This window comes from Bos grunniens, chromosome 7, assembly GCF_055505025.1.
Source record: "Bos grunniens cultivar Pamir isolate PY7600 chromosome 7, Bosgru_T2T1.0, whole genome shotgun sequence".
NCBI lineage: Eukaryota > Metazoa > Chordata > Mammalia > Artiodactyla > Bovidae > Bos > Bos grunniens.
Window position 1 is genome coordinate 47,275,729 of NC_141171.1, and position 21,202 is coordinate 47,296,930.

The 21,202-nt window shown below is 40.8% G+C and overlaps 1 protein-coding gene across 10 annotated transcripts in view; it reads left to right on the forward strand.

Annotated features, from left to right (window-relative positions):
* Nucleotides 1-9,156: 9,156 nt before the first annotated feature.
* The window catches only part of LOC147369407 (F-box/LRR-repeat protein 21), a 54,653-nt gene continuing 42,607 nt past the window's right edge, over nucleotides 9,157-21,202 (forward strand). For 4 of the 10 annotated variants that reach the window (XM_086413635.1, XM_086413636.1, XM_086413634.1 and 1 more), the window contains exons 1-3: nucleotides 9,159-9,397; nucleotides 17,899-18,265; nucleotides 18,723-18,845. In XM_086413635.1, the coding sequence (XP_086269761.1) occupies nucleotides 9,195-9,397; nucleotides 17,899-18,265; nucleotides 18,723-18,845 (693 nt within the window). In that variant the 5' untranslated portion in view covers nucleotides 9,159-9,194. Of the gene's footprint in view, nucleotides 9,398-9,525; nucleotides 9,809-17,898; nucleotides 18,266-18,722; nucleotides 18,846-21,202 lie in introns of those variants that run through there. The other 6 variants (XM_086413631.1, XM_086413629.1, XM_086413632.1 and 3 more) reach the window with 4 other exon arrangements.

Here is a 21,202-nt window from a genome sequence, read left to right on the forward strand (position 1 = left end):
ATCAGCATAAATAGAGACAGAAGTGCTCCTAGAACTGAGCCGAGCCGGGGCACCCCTGCAGTCAAGAGGTTGAGGTAATGGGAGAGGGGGCAGCCAAGGAGAGGAGTTGTCAGAGCAATCGGGTTTGGAAAGCCAGAGACTGCATCCAGACTCTTTGCTGTGGAATAGGACATAATTAAACAGTGTATTCAAACATGTATGTTCATTGTAGCACTATTTACAATAGCTAAGACATGGAAGCAACCTAGATGTCCATTAACAGAGGAATAGAAAAAGAAGTTGTGGTACGTATACACAGTGGAATATTAGAAGGGAACACATCTGAGTCAGTTCTCATGAAGTGGCTGAACATAGAGCTTGTTATACAGAATGAAGTAAGTCAGAAAGAGAAAAACAAATCCCTTGTATTAATGCATATATATATGGAATCTAGAAAAATGGTACTGATGAACTTTTTGCAGGGCAGAAATAGAGATGCAGACATCGAGAACAGACGTTGGACCCAGCAGGGAAAGGAGAGGGTGCCACGAATTGAGAGAGAAGAATTGAAACATACATACTGTGCTCAGATGCTCAGTCATGTCCGACTCTTTGCGACCCCATGAACTGTAGCCCACCAGGCTCCTCTGTCCATGGGATTCTTCAGGCAAGAATACTGGAGTGGGTTGCCATTTCCTTCTCCAACATATACATTACCATATGTAAAATAGATAGCTAATGGGATGTTCCTGTATAACACAGGAGTTCAACGCGATATATGGAGAGCCTGGAGGAGTGAGATGGGGTTGGGGGCAGGGGGATTCAAGGGGGAGGGGCCATATGTATACTTATGACCTGATTCACATTGTATAGAAGAAGCCAACACAACACTATAAAGCATTTACCCTCCAAGTAAAAATAAATGTTATAAAATAGTGTACTCAAAAAAAAAATCATTGTATGTTACTGTCCTATATCTAGAAAAGTGTCTGTGACTTGGGTTGAGAGTAGAAGAAACCAAAGCTAAAAGAACAAGCTAATGTGATGATTTCTGGTCAGAGAAAACTGATGCCTTCCCATCATTATTCCTACTTTGCAAGAGGCTGTGCATCAAAGTTTAAAATTTGAAGCATTTGGTATAAAAACTATTTGGGGATTTTTTTTTCCCTGACATAATTCAGAAGTAAAATCATTATAATTCTCAACATATTGCTATGGAATATTAGCCAAAAAAATCTAAATTAAATTTAGGCTTCTTGAAAATAGATTTTATACAGCTTCCAGAATATAGGGGAATCTGAGTTTGTGAAAAGGAACTTTTACTCAAATCCATTATCTTTTATGAATAATGTCTAGCTCTATATTGAGAACGGCTAGGAAAAGTGCTAGGGACGGCATGAATATTGTAGGAGAACTGCTGTGGTTCATTAATTAATGTTTTTAGCGTAGTTCTCTAGGTAGTTAATTCAAGGAAATGTAACTAAATTTTATGTGAGTTAGTGACATAGTTGCACATCATGACTGTCACTTGTCAAAGGGAACCTATATATGGCATTCTACAAGCTTGATGTTAGTTATTTTTTTCTGGATTCCAGATGAAACCTCTGCTCCAAAGGGAATACATCAATATATTAAGAGTTTGACTTGGTTCCTGTCTGAAGCACCCATAGAAGTTTTCTGTTAAAAAGAAAGAGTCACTTTCAGGATATGACTCAACAGTAATTTGTTCTTAATGAAACACCCTTCATTCAATAGTAGATGGTGTAGAGATTTTCCTTTCAAAGGTTTGAAAAGTTCCCTAAAGGCAGGAAGTTGTAATTGATGTTGATAAAGGAAAGTGAGTAACCAAATTTTCTCTGAAGAGAAAACTTCTTTTATTAAACGTAAGGGCAAAAATGCTCAGTAAGGATTTGGGGATCTAAAATACACTTTTTTACTATAATTCAGCCCAAACTGAATACACGCTCTGTGAATCATCATTAAAGGAAGAAAATAGCTCCAACTCACACATGTGATCTGCTTCCCCCTTCTGGAGGAAAATCATTGCCCCTAAACCCAAAGCTTTGTGCATTCTCAAAAGCTTCATGCATTCTCAAGACTCTTCCTCAAAGCCCAACTGAGAGCCCACACCATGCCATGTGCTGGGTATGCATGGGGTCCGGAAAGAGGTGTCACTTGGATTTTTTTTTTCACTTTGATTCTTATTCAACATGTTTTGCATACCTCATCCTATGTTTATAAAGCTCAAATAAGACTACTCATTTGAAAGAGTCAAAGCTGTAACACTCTCTGTAAATGCTGAGCTTTGCAATTTTACTCAACACAGGGAGTTCACACAGGGAAATATAAAAGCCAGACATGCTGTGCTTGGTTTGAATTTCTACTGAGGTAATACTTTCATTAACACCACCATCTAGAAGACGTGGTGGTAGGTGTGTGATTGATCGGCGGTGACGTGAGCAGTAGCGGACATTATGGTTGTGACATTGGCCTGTGTTTGACTGTGTGGCTCAGTTTTTTTTAAATTTTACCTAATCATTTATTTATGGCTGTGCTGGGTCTCTGTTGCTACGTGCAGGCTTTCTCCTGTTGTGGCGAGTGGGGATACTCTTTGTTGTGGTGTGTGGGTTTCTTATTCTTTGTTGCCAAGCACGGGCTCCAGGTGCAGTTGTGGGGCACACAGGTTTAGTTGCCCCACGTCATGTGGAATCTTCCTAGACCAGGCATGGAACCCGTGTCCCCAGCATTGGCAGGCAGATTCTTAACCACTGGACCACCAGAGAGGTCCCCCTGGGTTTGTTCTTGCTCTGTTCTCTGTGCTAGACTGCTTGCCATTGCTGTTGATAGGCAAACTCTGCTGATGTCTCTGAGCCTGTGTTTAGTGTCTCCTTGATACCTTGTAACAAAGAGCTATCCTATTTCTGTTTGCTTACTTATTGGTGTGTTTGCTGCCAGTCTACTGCTATCCTGTGATATTTAAAATATTATTTCCCTTAAATATTATAGTATCTTTTCCATTTCCTCTGACAGTTGTAATGTAATCAACTGGCAATACAGTGTATCCTTTATGATAATGAATAATAATTATTAAAAACAAAACCTACTTTGGAGCATTTACTTTATAAAGCCAGTACATCAAATTAAACTATTGTGTATTTAATTTCCAATCTTAAGACATGGCATTTTTCAACGATTTTAAATTGCCATAGGAAAACATAATAAAGGGGAAATTTTAACACATTGAAAGCACTTGCTGTTCTTTACAAGGAAAATATTTTAGTATTAAATTTTTCCTCTAATTAAACAGCTAAGAAATTTTCATTCTTGCTAATGACTACTTTTTGAAATGCCTTTAAAGATGGCTGATCACCTGAACAGCTATAAAACATGACCTACTAACCTACTTTTATCACATGATTTGAAATGACTGATCTTGTTTCTCTCTATAATCCCAGATTTGTGTGGACAGTCAAATTAATAATACACACTTTGCCTTTCATAGCTGACTACAGAAAATTATCTATAAATTAACTATTTCTATGAAATGTTTAGTTAAACATAGCAATAAATCAGTGTCCTTTTAAAATCAAGTATATTTGCAGAATCATTTACAAATTTATGTTACAGCTTTTAAAACTAGCTAATCCATGTTACAGCTTTTAAAATCAGTTGGAACACATAATTCAATGTTACAGAAAATTATCTTTAAAAATTACAAATTTATGTTACAGCTTTTCAAATCAGTGGGAACACACAGTTCAATGTCACATTTCATTTTAAAGACTTTGTACTATAAAAACTTGACTTACAAAAGCATTAGTGAAAAGGAAAAGGTCAAAATCATTTTTCTTCTCTGTTTTAAGAAATGATAAGTTCAGATCCACAAGATGGTACAAAACAAGGCTACCTTACATGAGACAGAACACAGTGTTTATGGAATCTTGAGCTCCACACAATCCCCTTGATTTTATTCACTTTTCAAAACAGGATAGTGGCTTTGAATCAGTATTGTCAGGGATGACTAGCCCTGACCCACTTAGAAATGCTCATTTCATAATTCCCTCTCTTTTCAGGGGCTTCATACTGTGTCTGAAAACACTGAAAACAGCAGCAAGTTCTTCCACATTCAGAGACGCACTAGCTGGCATTTCTGATTTTAAAATGAAAACCCTTAATTTTTACTTTACTAATTTTACATTTACTAATTTCCTTTGGGGAAAGCTTAATTTAAAGGAATATGGAGCAAAAGCAAAAAGTCTTAACTTATTTAGAATATAGATTATATATCTTTTAAAATACTAAACACCAACCTCTTTTTTAATTAATTATTTTAATTGGAGGCTAATTAATTTACAATATTGCAGTGGTTTTTGCCATACATTGACATGAATCAGCCATGGGTGTACATGTGTTCCCCATCCTGAACCCCCCTCCCACCTCCCTTCCCATCTCATCCCTCAGGGTCATCCCAGTGCTCCGGCCCTGAGCACCCTGTCTCATGCATCAAACCTGGACTGAAACACCAAATTCTTAAAAGAAAGGCAGAATAGATCTTCAGAGCATAATTATATTGGTAAGGCGATGGCACCCCACTCCAGTACTCTTGCCTGGAAAATCCCATGGACGGAGGAGCCTGGTAGGCTGCAGTCCATGGGGTCGCTAAGAGTCGGACACGACTGAGCGACTTCACTTTCACTTTTCACTTCCATGCACTGGAGAAGGAAATGGCAACCCACTCCAGTGTTCTTGCCTGGAGAATCCCAGGGACGGTGGAGCCTGGTGGGCTGCTGTCTATGGGGTTGCACAGAGTCGGACACGACTGAAGTGACTTAGCAGTAGCAGCAGCATTCAGTTGGGACAAACAATAACTGCTTTTATGACATGATTGTCTATGTAGAAAATCCAGTGGAATGTACTAGATGCCAATGGAGGCTTCTAGAACTAAAAGTGATTTGAGCAAGTTTGCTCCCTGGTGGCTCAGACAGTAAAGAATCGGCCTGCATTACAGGAGACCTGGGTACGATCCCTGGGTTGGGAAGATCCCCTGGAGAAGGGAATGTCTACCCCCTCCAGCATTCTAGCCTGGAGAATTCCATGGACAGAGGAACCTGGTTGGCTACAGTCCATGGGGTCACAATGAGTCTGCCATGACTGAGCAACAAAACACAGCACAGCAAGATACAAGATCAATGTACAAAAGTCAATTATATTTCTATATATTTGCACCAAATGATTAGGAATTAAAACATATAAAGCAATATTGTTTACAACAGCCTTGTAAAAACTATAAATACCTAGGGTGTGTGTCGCTCACTCAGTCATGTCTAATTCTTTGTGACCCCATGGACTGTAGATGCTAGGCTCCTCTGCCTGTGGAATTTTCCATGAAAGAATATTGGAGTAGGTTGCCATTTACTCCTCCAGGGGATCTTCCTGACCCGGGGATCTTCCTGACCCAGGGATCAAACTCACGTCTCTTGCATCTCCTGCACTGGCAGTTGGAGTCTTTACCACTGTATCACCTGGGAAGCCGAAAGATTAGAAGGCTAAGGATTTGTGCATGCTCAGTTGCCAAGTCGTATCCAACTCTTTGCCACGCCATGGACTGTAGACCCCTAGACTCCTCTAAAATACCTAGGGTATCTCTGGGGAGGAAAAAAAAGTGTGCAACACCTGTATAAAAACTCAAACATTGCTGAGAGAAATTAAAGAGGACCTAAATACATGAAAGCTATATTATGTTCATCAGTTTGAAGACTTGATATTTTTAAGCTATCAATTCTCCCTACACTGATTTCTAGATTCAAGGCAATCTCTAGCAAGATCCCATCAAGACTTTTTTTTTTTTGTAGATATTGACAAACTGAGTCTAAAATGCAAATAGAAATACAAAGAATATTGAATAGTCATAATAAAGCCTGGATGGGAGGGGAGTTTGGGGGAGAATGGATACATGTATACGTATGGCTGAGTCCTTTCACTGCTTACCTGAGACTATCACAGCGTTATTAACTGACTATACCCCAATACAAAATAAAATGTTAAACAAACAAACCAATAAAACAAAAGAGCCAATAGGGCCTTGAAAAAGAACAAGTTGGAGGGCTAAAATTACCTGATTTTAATAATTATTACAAAGTTACAGAAACAAGGCAGTGTGATGTTGGCATAAAGATGGGAAAATATATCAATTAAACAAAATAGAGACTCTTAGACCATGTATACATGAACAACTGTTCTGCAAAGACGCAGAGGCAATTCAGTGGAGAAAAGCAACAATCTTTTCAAAAGCTAGACATGAAGTAATTGGATATACATACCAAAAAAAAAAAAGTGAACTTCGATTCATACACAAAAGTTAACTCAAGGGGGCTTCCCTGGAAGCTCAGACAGTAAAGCGTCTGCCTACAGTGCAGGAGACCCGGGTTTGATCCCTGGGTCGGGAAGATCCCCTGGAGAAGGAAATGGCAACCCATTCCAGGATTCTTGCCTGGAAAATCCCATGGACTGAGGTGCCTGGTAGGCCACAGTCCATGGGGTCGCAAAGAGTCGGACACAAAGAGCATGAAGTAATTGGATATACATACAAAAAAAAAAGTGAACTTTGATTCATACACAAAAGTTAACTCAAATGAATCATAAACCTACATGTAAAATCTAAAATTATAAACCATATAGGAGAAAATCTTTGTGAACTTGGCTTAGGCAAAAATTTCTTAGATGGACATCATGATCCACAAAAGGTCAAATTGATAAACCAGACTTCATCAAAATGAAAACTTCTACTCTTCAAAAGGAGAGTAGAAAGACAACTTACATATAGACTGGGAAAAAAAAAAAGGTTGTAAGTCTTATGTCTGATAGGGGATTTGTATGCAGAATGTATAAAGAATTCTCAAAATTCAGTGAGAAAACAGACAACCGAATTAAAACTAGGCAATATTTTAACAGACACATAACCAAAAAGGTTGTACAGATGGCAAATAAACACATGAAGAAATGTTCAACAGCATTATTTACTAGGGAAATGTACATTTAAACTGTATTGTGATACCTCTAGATATCTATTAGATTAAAAAGTGGGGGTGAGGATGTGGAGGAAATGGAGCTGTAACACACTTCTGGTGGGAATATAAAATAGCCTTGTTGGAAAAGACTGGCAATCTTCTTTAGAAGTTAGTTCAGTTCAGTCTCCCAGTTGTGTCTGACTCTTTGTGACCCCATGGACTGTAGCATGCCAGGCTTCCCTGTCCATCACCAACTCCTGGAGCTTGCTCAAACTCATGTCCAACGAGTTGGTGATGCCATCCAATGATCTCATCCTCTGTCTTCCCCTTTTCTTCCTGCCTTCAATCTTTCCCAGCATCAGGGTCTTTTCCAATGAGTTGGCTCTTTGAATTGGGTGGCCACAGTATTGGAGCTTCAGCTTCAGCATCAGTCCTTCCAATGAATATTCAGGACTGATTTCCTTTAGGATTGACTGGTTTGATATCCTTGCAGTCCAAGGGACTCTCAAGAGTCTTCTCCAGCACCACAGTTCAAAAGCATCAATTCAAAAAAATAAAAAAAATTTTAAAAAAAGGCATCAATTCTTCGAGGCTCAGCTTTCTTTATTGCCCAACTCTCACATCCATATACGACTACTGAAAAAACCATAGCTTTGACTAGACAGACCTTTGTTGGCAAAGTAATGTCTCTGCTTTTTAATATGCTGTCTAGGTTGATCATAGCTTTTCTTCCAAGGAGCAAGCATCTTTTAATTTCATGGCTGCAGCCACCATCTGCAGTGATTTTGGAGCCCAGGAAAATAAAGTTTGTCACTGTTTCCATTGTTTCCCCATTTATTTGCCATAAAATGATGGGACCGGATGCCATGATCTTAGTTTTTTGAATGTTGAGTTTTAAGCCAGCTTTTTCACTCTCCTCTTTCACTTTCCTCAAGAGGCTCTTCAGTTCCTCTTGGCTTTCTTCCAGAAGGGTGATTTCATCTATTATACAGTGCAGCTCTTCCATACTAGGTGTTCACCCAAGAGAAATGAACATGTCCAAAGATGTGTACAGTAATGTTCATAGCAGCTTTATTTGTAATAGCCAAATGTCCATCTTCAGGTGAATGTATATATAAACTGTGTTATATCTGTAAAATGGAATACTACTCAGCAGTAAAAACAAATGAGCTATGATACTCATTTCCCTGGTGGTTTCCCTGGTGGTTAAGATGGTAAAGAATCCACCTGCAGTACAGAAGACCTGGGTTCAATCCCTGGTCAGGGAAGATCCCCTAGAGAAAGGAATGGTTACCCACTCAAGTATTCTTGCCTGGAGAACTGCATGGACAGAGGAGCCTGGTGGACTACAGTCCATAGGGTAACAAAGAGTCAGACAAGACTGAGCAACTAACACTATGATACTCAAAATAATTATGCTGAGTGCAAATAACCAGATAAAAAGAGTACATACTCTATGATTCAATTTATGTAAAATTCTAGAAAATGTGAACTAATCTGTAGTGTCAGAAAGCAGATGGGGAAAGTGTTGGAGGAGGGATTATAGACAGGCATAAGGAAACTTTTGGAAGAAATGTGTATGTTCAGACTTATCGAATTGTATGTTTTAAGTATCTGCAGTTTATTTTGTCAATTATACCTTAAGAGAGTTGTTTGCAAAAAAAAAAAAAAAAAAAAGTATGAGGGGGATTTGTGTTGATAGAGAAGTTTATAGAGAAATATGTCCGTGGTGTAGTAAGCAAAAGAAGTTCCAGAACATTATATATAATTTGATCCCAGAGTTTTTTTTCAAACTTAGCAAATGAGAGTAATAAAATCCTTGCTTCTCATTGGATACTTCTGTGTATGTACGGAAGGTCTAGTAATTTACACAAGAACAGTGTTATCCTCAGGGAGTGAGATGTGGCACAGGACGGGGAGTTGATATACACATATTTAACACTGAACTGTTAACACTCTCAGTATTTTAAGTTTCATGTATCTGTGTATTAATAAAGGGTGCACTTTCCAGGGAAGTTACGTTCTAGACCCTGGAACTGTGAATTCACTCCCATTCGGATGGGCTGGTCGTTAAGATTTCACCGCGCAGGTGTCACATCAATTTAGCTGAAGGCTAGCAGGCAGAAAACCCTCCCAGTCACCACTTAAGGAGATGCCCCTGAGCGGGTGGGAGCCCGCACGCACAGGTCCCCTGAGACAGTTGGAGCTATGCGCATGCGTGGCCGCCCGGGGGCGGGGCCGGGGGAGGGCCTGGGGGACGCCCGCGAGCTCTGGGGTCTTCGTCCCGGGCCCAGCGTATCCGGTTCCAGGGCAGCTGCCCAGAGCTCGGACGGGGGGGAATTGGGCCGACGCCGCAGCCCGGCCGGCGAAAGCCCGGGCGCACGGAAAGACACGCGTTTGTGTGTCTCCAGGTATCCTTTCCTTCTGGGGAGAGCGGAGGTCTGCGGGGGGCTGCGCCTCCACTAGCTTTGAGGAAGCCGCGGGCAGGAGCGCGGGTCCTGCCCGGGGCGGGTTGTTTGAGGACCCGGCTAGCGCGCTTTCTCCCGGAACGAGGAGGCGCGACCTGGCGTCCTCAGCCCGGGCACTGGGCTCCCCGAAACGGGGAGCGGGAGGGGGCACCCCCGGCTAGAGACTCCTCCCGACCCCAGGCCAGGCTGCCGTGGCCAACCCCCACCCCCGCATTTGCTTTTCCTCGAGGTGGGGTCTTCTGTCTGAGGTTTTACAGCCTCGGGTTGTTCGTTTCTTCCTATGGTGGTTTTTCTGCAGGGCCCAGCCCGGGACCCAGGTTTCCCGAATTTAGTCATTTTGTTCATCTTTGGAGGGTAAGCTCTGAACGGATTATATTCGTCTTAACCTCTCTCTTAAGCGCGTATTAGTTGATGTTTTCATTACCTGTATGATTACTGATTACGCGGTCTCTTTTGCACGACGACTTGAAGTGTTTTACCTTAACAGGAGGAGCCTGTTAAGAGTTTATGTTTACAAAGGCATGTCCTGGAGAAAAGTAGACACAAGCCTTCCCTGTAATTTGGAAGAATCTCTGCCCCTTTAGGTGTTATTGGTTTTGTCTTTAGTTACCTGTGCCCAGAAATTTCCCCCAAAATATGAAGTGGAAAAACTGATTATTTGCTCAGAAAAATGTTGCAAAGTGCCTTCTTGAAACCTTTGTATTAATTGTTAAGATCCCTTGGTGTAACCAACACTGAGAAGAGACTCTCCCCATTTCAGAAGCCTTCCCTGTAAGAGAGCCTGGCTTGCAGTCCTCATTCCCTTTTTCCTTCGGAGTTGGAGGAGAGGTGGAGAGGGTTAAGAGAGGGGAACAGCTGAGACTCTCCCCCACCCCAGTTTCAAGGATTTAAACACATTGCCCAGTTCAAGTTTTTAAGAGTCACAACAGTAGAAAGTTGGCAGTCACTGCTTTAAGAAAGATTTGTTTGACATAAATACATACCAGTTATTTATGTCCTGTTGGAACTTTGATGATACTGTAGTTTGACTTTCATATTTTAAAAAATTGTAGATTTTAGATTTAGAATGGAACCCAGAGGTCATGTGGGTTGCAAAGAACATAAATATTTTTGAAAACATTCTTAAAAAATTATATTTTGTCCTCTGGGCTATGTTCAGTGGGAAGACTTTGCCCTTTGGCACAATTTACTCTTCTATTAGTATTCTGTCAAGCAGTCAAGTTTCAAAACTATATTTTGAAATAAATCTTCCGCTCCCCTGTCCAGGCTACACCTCTCTGGCCATTGCACTGATGACTACTAGGATTTCAGACTCCTAACAGAGGTCCCCTGCATATGGGGGGAGCAATCTAATTTCTCAGTGTGCCACTTTAGAAGAGTTGCTTAAGGACATTTGCTCATTGTTTTTGTTCATTTTCATCTTGTTGCTTCCAACAAATATGTCTCATTTTTTTAGATAGTTTTAAATCTTTATTCTTTATCTGTAGTATTTACACAATATTTCTACTGTTGTGACTCATAAAAACTTGACGTCTTTAGAAGTGCCTTCTGTGTATTCATTTCATCAATCTGGAAGAACCTGGTGATGGTGCAGAAGATAGCTGCTTTCATTTCTGCTTCCAGGTGGGCTTTTAACGTTCAGTAACCTGTCTTTGATTATCTTTCCCTCAAGAATACTGTGGGAGAGTTCTTAGATACTTTTAGAGGCTCTGATTCACAGGGTCACCCATCTGCCAAATTAATTAACATATTTAAAAAAGGGAAATTGGGTTAGGGTGGTTAGTGAAGCCACCAAGTGGACTTTGAATCATCATTACGTTTTTTCCCCAAGTGCTGATAAACCTGTTTTGTGCTTGTGATCACTGTCAAGTTTGCTCATTTCTACATGTTTCAATTGTGGCTTACCACCTGATGGGGTCCTAAATTCTGGTTTTGTCTTCCACCAGTCCTCACTATTTGGTGACTCTTAAAACAACAGTCAACTCCCTTGAGCCACCAGGAAAGTAATTCATCCGAGTTTAAAAACTCCAGTGAGCCGATCTGAGTTAGGTACCTTCACAACGCCTACTTCTGGGTCTTAGGTAGAGACTCCCTATTTATATATCCTTTCCAGATCTCTTCAGTGTTTTCTAGCATAAAGCATGACCTGCATACATGGAAGTAGCCATATTGATAGCTCAGTAGAAAAGTTTCTGTGGTAAATAAAACTATGTGTCATTTGGTTGGGAAAGTATAAGTCACTTGACTTACCTCTCTCTTCTTTTGTGGTATTCCTCTGAAAGTGTCCCTGGTGGCTCCCATCTGCTTACTTCTGGAGTAGAATATAAAGGAGAGAGAGCTGACCTTGCCATTATCTGGAAGATAGGGTTTGTATGATAGTAGAGCAACACTTGGCAGTCTGGAAATCAAATTGTGGATATTGGGCTCTAATTCATTCTCCCTGTCTGTCTTCCAGAGCTCTATTTTAGGAGTAGGATTCAGAGAGAAGAAAGCTGGCTGATGGTGGGCATTAGAGATTGAAGATAAGGTTTTAGTGGATTATTAATAAGTTGTCTCCTCCACCTGCTGTGTGTAACTGAGTTAGGCTTACAAAAAGGAGCAGAGTGAATTTATTTAATTTTACTTTATGACACTTATTCATGATGCCCAGACAATGAGTTTTATTCTGGTATTGTTGTAGTTGTTCAATCGTGTCTGACTCTTTACATCCCCGTGGACTGCAGCACCCCAGGCTTCTCTGTCCTTCACTGTCTGCCAGAGTTTGCTCAAGCTCATGTCCATTGAGTCAGTGATGCTATCCAGCCATCTCATCCTCTGCCATCCCTTTCTCCTCCTGTCTTTAATCTTTGCCAGCATCAGGGTCTTTTCCAGGGAGTTGGCTCTTCCTATCAGATGACCAAAGGGTTGGAGCTTCAACTTCAGCATCAGTCCTTCCAATGAATATTCAAGGTTGATTTCCTTTAGGATTGTCTGGTTTGATCTCCTTGCAGTCCAAGGGACTCTCAAGAGTCTTCTCCAGCACCACAGTTTGAAGGCATCAATTCTTTAGGGCTCAGCCTTTTTTATTGTCCAGCTCTCACATCCATACATGACTACTGGAAAAACCATAGCTTTGACTATATGGACCTTTGTAGGCAAAGTAATGTCTCTGCTTTTTAATACGCTGTTAAGTTTGTCATTGCTTTTCTTTCAAGGAGCAAGCTTCTTTTAATTTCCTGGCTGCAGTCACCGTCCACAGTGATCTTGGAGCCCAAGAAAATAAAGTTCTGTCACTGTTTCCATTGCTTCCCCATCTATTTGCCATGCCTGGTGTAGACCTGTTTTTATTTTCTTCTGTATCCATAGACTGCTCCTAACTCTGATAAGTCACAGAAATTGATCAAACTTCAAAGAGAATACTAATAAATCATGAACAAATCAATTATGTCTGTCAATACAGGTGAAAAATTTAAAAACCACAGAAGCTTATGGTAACAGCAGACAATGGCACCCCACTCTAGTACTCTTGCCTGGAAAATCCCATGGATGGAGGAGCCTGGTAGGCTGTAGTCCATGGGGTCGCTAAGAGTCGGACATGACTGAGCGACTTCCCTTTCACTTTTCACTTTCATGCATTGGAGAAGGAAATGGCAACCCACTCCAGTGTTCTTGCCTGGAGAATCCCAGGGATGGGGGAGCCTGATGGGCTTCCATTTATGGGGTTCCACAGAGTCGGACACGACTGAAGCGACTTAGCAGCAGCAGCAGCAGCAGTCAGACTACATTCATATGGGAATGATAAATAATAAAAGTTCTGTCTGCTTATTTAATTATTATAACTGTAGAGGTGTTCAATTCAGTTCATTCGCTCAGTCGTGTCCAACTCTTTGTGACCCCATGGACTGCAGCACACCAGGCTTCCCTGTCCATCACCGACTCCTGGAGCTTTCTCAAACTCATGTCCTTCAAGTCAGTGATGCCATCCAACCATCTTATCCTCTGTTGTCCCCTTCTCCTCCTGCCTTCAATCTTTCCCAGTATCAGGGTCTTTTCTAATGAGTCAGTTCTTCACATCAGGTGGCCATAATATTGGAGCTTCAGCATCAGTCCTTCCAATGAATATTCAGGACTGATTTTCTTTAGGATGGACTGGTTGGATCTCCTTGCAGTCTAGGGGTCTCTCAAGAGTCTTCTCCAACACCACAGTTCAAAAACATCAGTTCTTCGGAGCTCAGCTTTCTTTATAGTCCAATTCTCACATCCATACAAGACTACTGGAAAAACCGTAGCCTTGATTAGATGGACCTTTGTTGGCAAAGTAGTGTCTCTGCTTTTTAATATGCTGTCTAGGTTGGTTATAACTTTCCTTCCAAGGAGTAAGCGTCTTCTAATTTCATGGCTGCAGTCACCGTCTTCAGTGATTTTGGAGCCCCAGAAAATAAAGTCTGTCACTGTGTCCTTTGTTTCCCCATCTATCTGCCATGAAGTGATGGAACCAGATGCCATGATCTTAGTTTTCTGATTGTTGAATTTCAAGCCAAGATTTTCTCCAGGATGGTGGAGTAGAGGGATGTGTGCTCATCTTCTCCTGTGAGAACTCCAAAATTACAACTTGCTACTGGACAACTGTCAACAGGAGAATGTTGGATCCCACCAAAAAAAAGATACCCCACATCCAAGGGCAAAGGAGAATCCCCAGGAAGATGGTAGGAGAGGCAAAATCGTGTTTAGAATCAAACCTCATACCTGCCAGAGACTCTTGGAGGGCTCAAACAAACCTTGTGCACACCAGGACCCAAAGACCCTGCAGAGACTGAGCCAGAACTGTGTTTGAGTGTCTCCTGTGGAGGTATGGGTCAGCAGTGGACTGCTGCAGGGGCTCTGGGTGCAGTAGACCTGGGTATGGCATGTGACCTCTTGGAAGAGGTCACCATTAACCCCACCATAGAGCCCCCAGAACTTACACAAGACTGAGGAAACAGACTCTTGGAGGGCACAAACAAAACCTTGTGTGTACCAGGACCCAGGAAAGAGCAGCAGGGACCCCACAAGAGACTGACTCAGCCTTGCCCGTGAGTGTCCAGGAGTCTCGGTGGAGGCGTGGGTCGGCAGTGGCCTGCTGCAGGGTTGGGGGCACTGAGTGCAGCAGTGCCTGCATGGGACCTTTTGAAGGAAGTCGCCGTTATCTTCATTACCTTCTCCATAGTTTGGCCTTAGGTCAAACCACAGGGAGGGAACACAGCCCTCCCCGTCAACAGAAAATTGAATTAAAGATTTACTGAGCATGGCCCTGCCCATCAGATCAAGACCCAGTTTCCCCCTCAGTCAGTCTCTCCCATCAGGACGCTTCCATAAGCCTCTTATCCTTCTTCTTCAGAGGGCAGACAGAATGAAAACCACAATCACAAAAAACTAACCAATCTGATCACATGGACCACAACCTTGTCTAACTCAAACTATGAGCCATGCCGTGTAGGGCCACCCAAGACAGATGGGTCATGGTGGAGAGTTCTGACAAAACGTGGTCCGCTGGAGAAGGGAATGGCAAACCACTTCAGTATTCTTACCTTGAGAACCCCATGAACAGTATGAAAAGTAGTGGTGGCATGTGCTTCTAAAAACTGGAACTGAAAGATTTACATAGCCTATTAACAAATGTAATCAGGGCTACCCTAATTGTTCTGTAGTAACTCCCTATATGTTTTTATTAAAATGTGAATTTTTAGAGCCCTCATTTGACTGTTTGATCCACAGTCTTCTATTTGAGTAGAGCTTCATGTGTAATTCCTGGTGAGTGTTGCTCTATTTCTATTGATGAGGCTAGTGGTATTTTGTTCTTGTTTTTGCTTTAATGGGCAGCTTTTCTTCTGAGTGGAAAATAGTTTGGGAATCAGTAATTTTCTGATAATAACTTTCAGCATATACAATGATATATAAATGCCCTAAGTATAAAAATTGCTGAATTTTTACTTATATATTCTGATGAATGTGTTTTTGTGGTGTTTTGCCAAGCTAGGAAGTGAAATCAAATGGATATTGGTGAGTACCCTATGGCAGCAGTTACTTCATTTCATTCATTCACCGTGAACTGTAACTTTGGAGCCTTCTTTAGGTAAGAAAGTTGGTAGTTTGAAAAAGAAATGATCAGTTTTGAAAAACGATTGTATATGCTTAGGCTGGAATTTCTATATCTAGGTTTTCAAGCTAATAAAGATCCCTTTGTCTTGCACTTGATCATATGTTCCAGATGTTCATTGCTAAAAAATTATTTCATATAAAATGTATGGTTTGTGGATGGGTTTTCTATTCTGAAAGTTGATGTACATGAGGAAAAAGAAAACTAAGATGTTATTTTTTGATAGAATTATTGGTACATACTATCGTTTAGTTATTTTTGGTGACTCTGTCAGTGAATTGGGAACTTAATTTTTTTTAACAGATACACAGGTTTAACATTTAATCCCTGTTACATGCGGTTTTAATATATAGCACAGTTCCTTTATTTAGAATCACAAGGTGGTTTTCTAACTGGGCATTTGGATGAAGTCTTTGTTTTATTTTTGGCTTCACTGCTTTTTTAATGAGGGATTATGTTAGCAATAACTTTTTGGTAATTCCTTAGTAAAATTTTAGCTTTCCATTCTGTAGGCTTCCTAATAAAACAGTTACAAGCAAAATGTCAATAAATGTGCTCAGCTTCAGAGGTGAGTGTCTGACGTCCATTCCTTTGCTTTCCTTGGACCGTTGTATTTCGTTTTAGGGAATTAACCCTTTAAAATAGTACATGCTTTGAATTATTGATGTCAGCAGCTGCGCATATTCTACATGGTATTGCTCAGTTACGTACGTAAACTGGTTTAGTCAGATTAAGATGTGCACTGGCTCTTCTGCCTAGTGCTCGAGATACAGTTTTTTCCTACCCCTCCTTCCCTTTCCCAAACCCTAAAGATGGCCTTTCATTTTGCTCAGTGATTTTATGCGTCATTCCTATTTCTGGGATCCATCTCTATGTTGTGGTTAAGAAATGTTTCCCATCAGACAGTGACTCGTGAGACAGGGATATTTACATATTAAATAAATATTTCATTAGATTTGAAGGTATGTTTCAGTTATGATACCAAATCTTCCACATACACATACCTAGCATCCAGGGATGAGAAGAGGGTTAAAGAGTCAACCAAAGTTAAATAAAATTCAGAACTACCCTTATTACTATTTTAAATTGTATACTTAAAATACTTTGAATTCTTATGTAAAATATATGTACAAGATAACCCTATATACTTGGCTATATCTATACCTGAATTTTGTCTGCACTTAGTTTTGTCTCCAGCTAATAGGAGTCATCCTTTCTTTCTGTTGGGAAAGAATGCTCGTTCCTTTGCTATGTTTACATCAGCTAGTGAGGACCCAGTATGCTGCTGTGGCTTCAGTCCCTGCCATATCCCGCTTCTCTAGATCTCCCATGTCCTGGGTGTCATCTGAAAACTGTCACAGGCCATTTGGCTTTTCGTTGGAACTGTGCTCCAGCTTAAGCAACATAATGAAATTTGTTCAGGAAAATGCATTAGATGATTTAACAACAAGGGCGACATTTATTGAGCACTTACTATGGGCTGGCACTTGAGTTACTTTAATCCTCTCAACAACCTTATGAGACGTAATGCATTTCTCCCTGCTTTTCAGGGGAGGAAGCTGAGGCTTATATTAATTTGCTCAGACAGAATCACATGGTTGGTAAATAACAGAGTTGGGACTTACCCAGATCCATGCTTTTAGTTATGTTTTCTAGCTCCCAACGATCCCCACAACCCCACCCTGCTTGGAGTTCTCAGCACAATTGCACTGTGTTAGTGAGAATACAGTAATTGACTAGGAATAAACCTGGCACATGCTCTGCTTCCTTGGACCTTTCTTCCTGGAAACTTACCCCGACTACCCCCTCCCACATACAGACTCAAGAACATGCCATTCCCTTAAACTTCCACCAGCTGGTCCCAGTTTCAGTGATGGCATTCATCACTGTATTTTGCTGTTTCACCATAGCTCTTTGAGAACAAGTTCCCTCCTATTTGGGGCTTCTCTGGTGGCTCAGATGGTAAAGAATCTGCTGGCAGTGTGGGAAACGTGGGTTAGGAAGATTATCTGAAGAGGGGAATGGCTATCCAATCTAGTATTCTTGCCTGGGGAATCCCATGGAAAAGAAGAGCCTGGTGGGCTACAGTCCATGGTGTCGCCGCGAGTCGAACATGACTGAGCGACTAACGCTTTGACTTTTCCCTCCTGTTTATCTCTGTATGTCTAGTGCTAAGTAGTGCCTATCAATGCATGAAAGTGAAAGATTCCTGTGAAAATTGTCTTAAACTGTTTCTCATTTTCTGATGTTGTTATTCCATACAATTAAAGCAAAGTATAGGATGGGAATGTGGGGAAAATGATCACTTACCATTGTTTACTGTTTACAGAATGAAGAGGAACCGTTTATCTTTCATGAATAAAGTTCTCCAGTCTTCACCTGCAGTGAAACAGCCAAAACTTGGGTGCCATTCTTCTCTCAGCCAGACTCACATGCGTGCTGCTCTTCTGGATTGGGGGAATTTGCCTCACCACGTAGTGTTACGCATTTTTCAGTATCTTCCTTTAATAGATCGAGCCCGGGCATCTTCTGTCTGTAGGAGATGGAATGAAGTTTTCCACATACCTGATCTTTGGAGAAAGTTTGAATTTGAGCTGAACCAGTCAGCTACTTCATATTTTAACTCCACTCATCCTGATCTCATTCAGCAGATCATTAAAAAGCATGCTGCCCATCTCCAGTATGTCAGCTTTAAGGTAAGAAAAATAAGCAGTACATAAAAGCGATGACTTAAGTTTTGTTAGTATTTGTGTTAGATCATTATACTGAAACAGTCAATGAATATTTCAGAATTCTTATCCCAATCTATTTCCTGTTTCTTTGTTGTTACTTGCATAGATTTAGCTGTAGTACTTGAGCTACAATTGAATAAACTTCAGCTTCCTTCATGTAGATGCCATTAATAATTTTAATAAAATTCAGGTAATGTTACAAGATTCGAAAGTATAAAGTGCTTAGAAAGTTCATTTGTCATCATCTCTGCTTTTCCTTTTTTGTCGAATATAGTGTATATTAGAGAAAAAATACTCATTTATAGTTTGAAGGGATAAGTACAGTTTTGTAGTTGAGTATTGAATTCTGTTAAATAATTATATTGCCAGTAACCTTCTAATGTTACATTCATGAAATTAAGATTTTTAATTGTCTCTGTAGGTTGATAGTAGTACTGAGTCAGCAGAAGCTGCCTGTGGTATACTTTCGCAGCTGGTAAATTGTTCTATCCAGACTTTGGGCTTGATTTCAACGGCCAAGCCAAGTTTTCTGAATATGTCCAAGGTAAAGATGATTTTTTTTGTGAGATTGACTACAATTCTTAAATATTATTGAACTAGACACACACAGGGCTTCCCAGGTGGTGCTAGTGGTAAAGAACTTCCCTGCCAGTGCAGGAGATGCAAGAGATGCAAGTTTGATCCCTGGGTTGGGAAGATTCCCTGGAAAAAGAAATGGCAACCCACTCCAGTATTCTTGCCTGAAAAATTCCATGGACAGAAGAGCCTGGAGGGCTACAGTCCCTGGAGCTGCAGAATCAGACACGACGAAGCAACTGAGCATGCATTCAGTCAAACATAATTCTTTTCCTAAAAATAGATCACAACCTTACTTGCATTCAAATAATTACTTAAAGCAGGTTTTTGTTGACTAGCACTTAGATACACATTAGATATTTTTGATGAGATATCTAATGCATGATTTCATTCTTTAGATCTATTTTGTAATTTTAATAATTGTGTCACAGCAGATGGCATTAATATAAAATCTAGGTGTTGTATTTAGAATTTCCAAGTGCCAGTTTACATAGGTACATTGAGTGTAGAGTGTGTAGGGCCAATAGTGGGTATCTTTCCTGAATTCTGTCGTTGCTCCATTGGAGGTGGAACAGTGTAATCTTTAACTAAATGTACTATACTGGTTAGGATAATGTTGGCATCCTTGCAGTAGAAATTCCAAAGTAACAGTGGCTTGAAAACATGCCTGAGGTTTATTTCTCTTACACTAAAGAAATCCATAGGCGCCGCAGTCCCTAGCTGTGGACTGCTGTCCACTAGGACTGTGGAACCCACATTCCGCCTAGGCGCTTCCTTTCTCTCCACGGTGTTGTCTTCATTTTCATTTCCCAAGATGGCTTTCTGTGCTCCAGCCATCATGTCCTTGTTCTAGACCGCTGGAGGGAATAAATGGGGGGGAAGAGTGTGCCCTCTCCCTTTCAAGGTGTACAAGGCTAGCCATAAGTACCACACAGGGCTTCTTACTGGGCAGCTTAGCTCTGTGGCCACAGCACATCTCTGGGAAGCAAGGGAAGTCTTTTAGCTGGGTGGCAATATGCCCAGCTAAAAATTAGAACCAGATTACCAAAGAAGAAAGGATGATGGTTCTTATGAAGCCACCAGCAGTCTCTGCCACAGAAATTAATGACTGCCTTCTCTTCATTCGGCTTTGACTTGAATGCCGTGTCCTCAGAGAGGCCCTCCTTGACCCATTTTGCTGAAACAACACCCCTCCTCTAGTTACTCTCTGCAGTGTTTTATTTTCTTTACATCATTCATCAGAACTTGAAATCACCTTATTTATTTAATGTTTACTCTTCTCCTCCTGAAACAGAAGACATCAGCTCCTTGAGGGTGGGGATTCTCTTTTGCTTATTTACCATAATAAACCCAGAATTAGAATAGTGCCTCATATGTAATAAGCACTAAACTCTGGTCATCAGTAAAACTGACTAATGGAAACCTTCCTGTAGAAGTGGATGGAGGAATAGCAGCATCTCCTTTCTCATTAACTGGGTCATGGCTCTCTTTTAGAATGCATTTCTGCTAGCCTGTTAATCTTTTTAAGAGGTATGCTGAAAGAAAATGGGTCACTTGGGGATTCAAGTAATCAGATGAAAACTTACTACTTCTAAATAGTTATTTTTGTTTATGAGATAGGGAAGCAGATTAGCCTGAAATTCTTAGATTCTGGGCTGTCTCTCTGCTGCACATCAGCTTCCAGGGCCAGCTTCTGGGTTAGCTGAGGCAGTTACCAGACGCTTCATTCTAAGCCACGCCTCCACACAAAATGAGCTCTGTGGCTTCTGGCAAAGTTGTGGATGTCTCTGTGCCTCAGTTCTTTGATTTGCAGATTGACGGAAAGTGATGTATGGATACAGAATGTTGATCTGCCTGAGAAGTACTGACCTAGAGACTTCCATGGCGGTTCAGTGGTTAAGACTTTCCTTCCAGTGCAGGGGATGTGATTCAATCCCTGATTGGGGAGCTAAGATCCCGTATGCCTTGTGGCCAAAAAACCAAAAACATAAAAACAGAAGCAGTATTGTAATAAATTCAATAAAGACTTTGAAAATGGTCCTCTTTTAAAAAAAAGCAATAATACATTGTTACTATAATGAAATATGTACTCTAATGCTTAAGTGTGTCCTTCAGGACTGAAAGAGTCCTATGTAAGTTGATTAAAAGTGAAATAAACCTTACATTTCTTAAGGAAAAAGAGTGAACTGTTTCTTTTCCTCTAATAATTTTTGGCACCATAAAGTTAAGTAGAACTATTCAAAACCCTGAAGGACGATGCCATCAAGGTGTTGCATTTAATATGTCAGCAAATCTGGAAGACCCAGCAGTGGCCACAGGACTGGA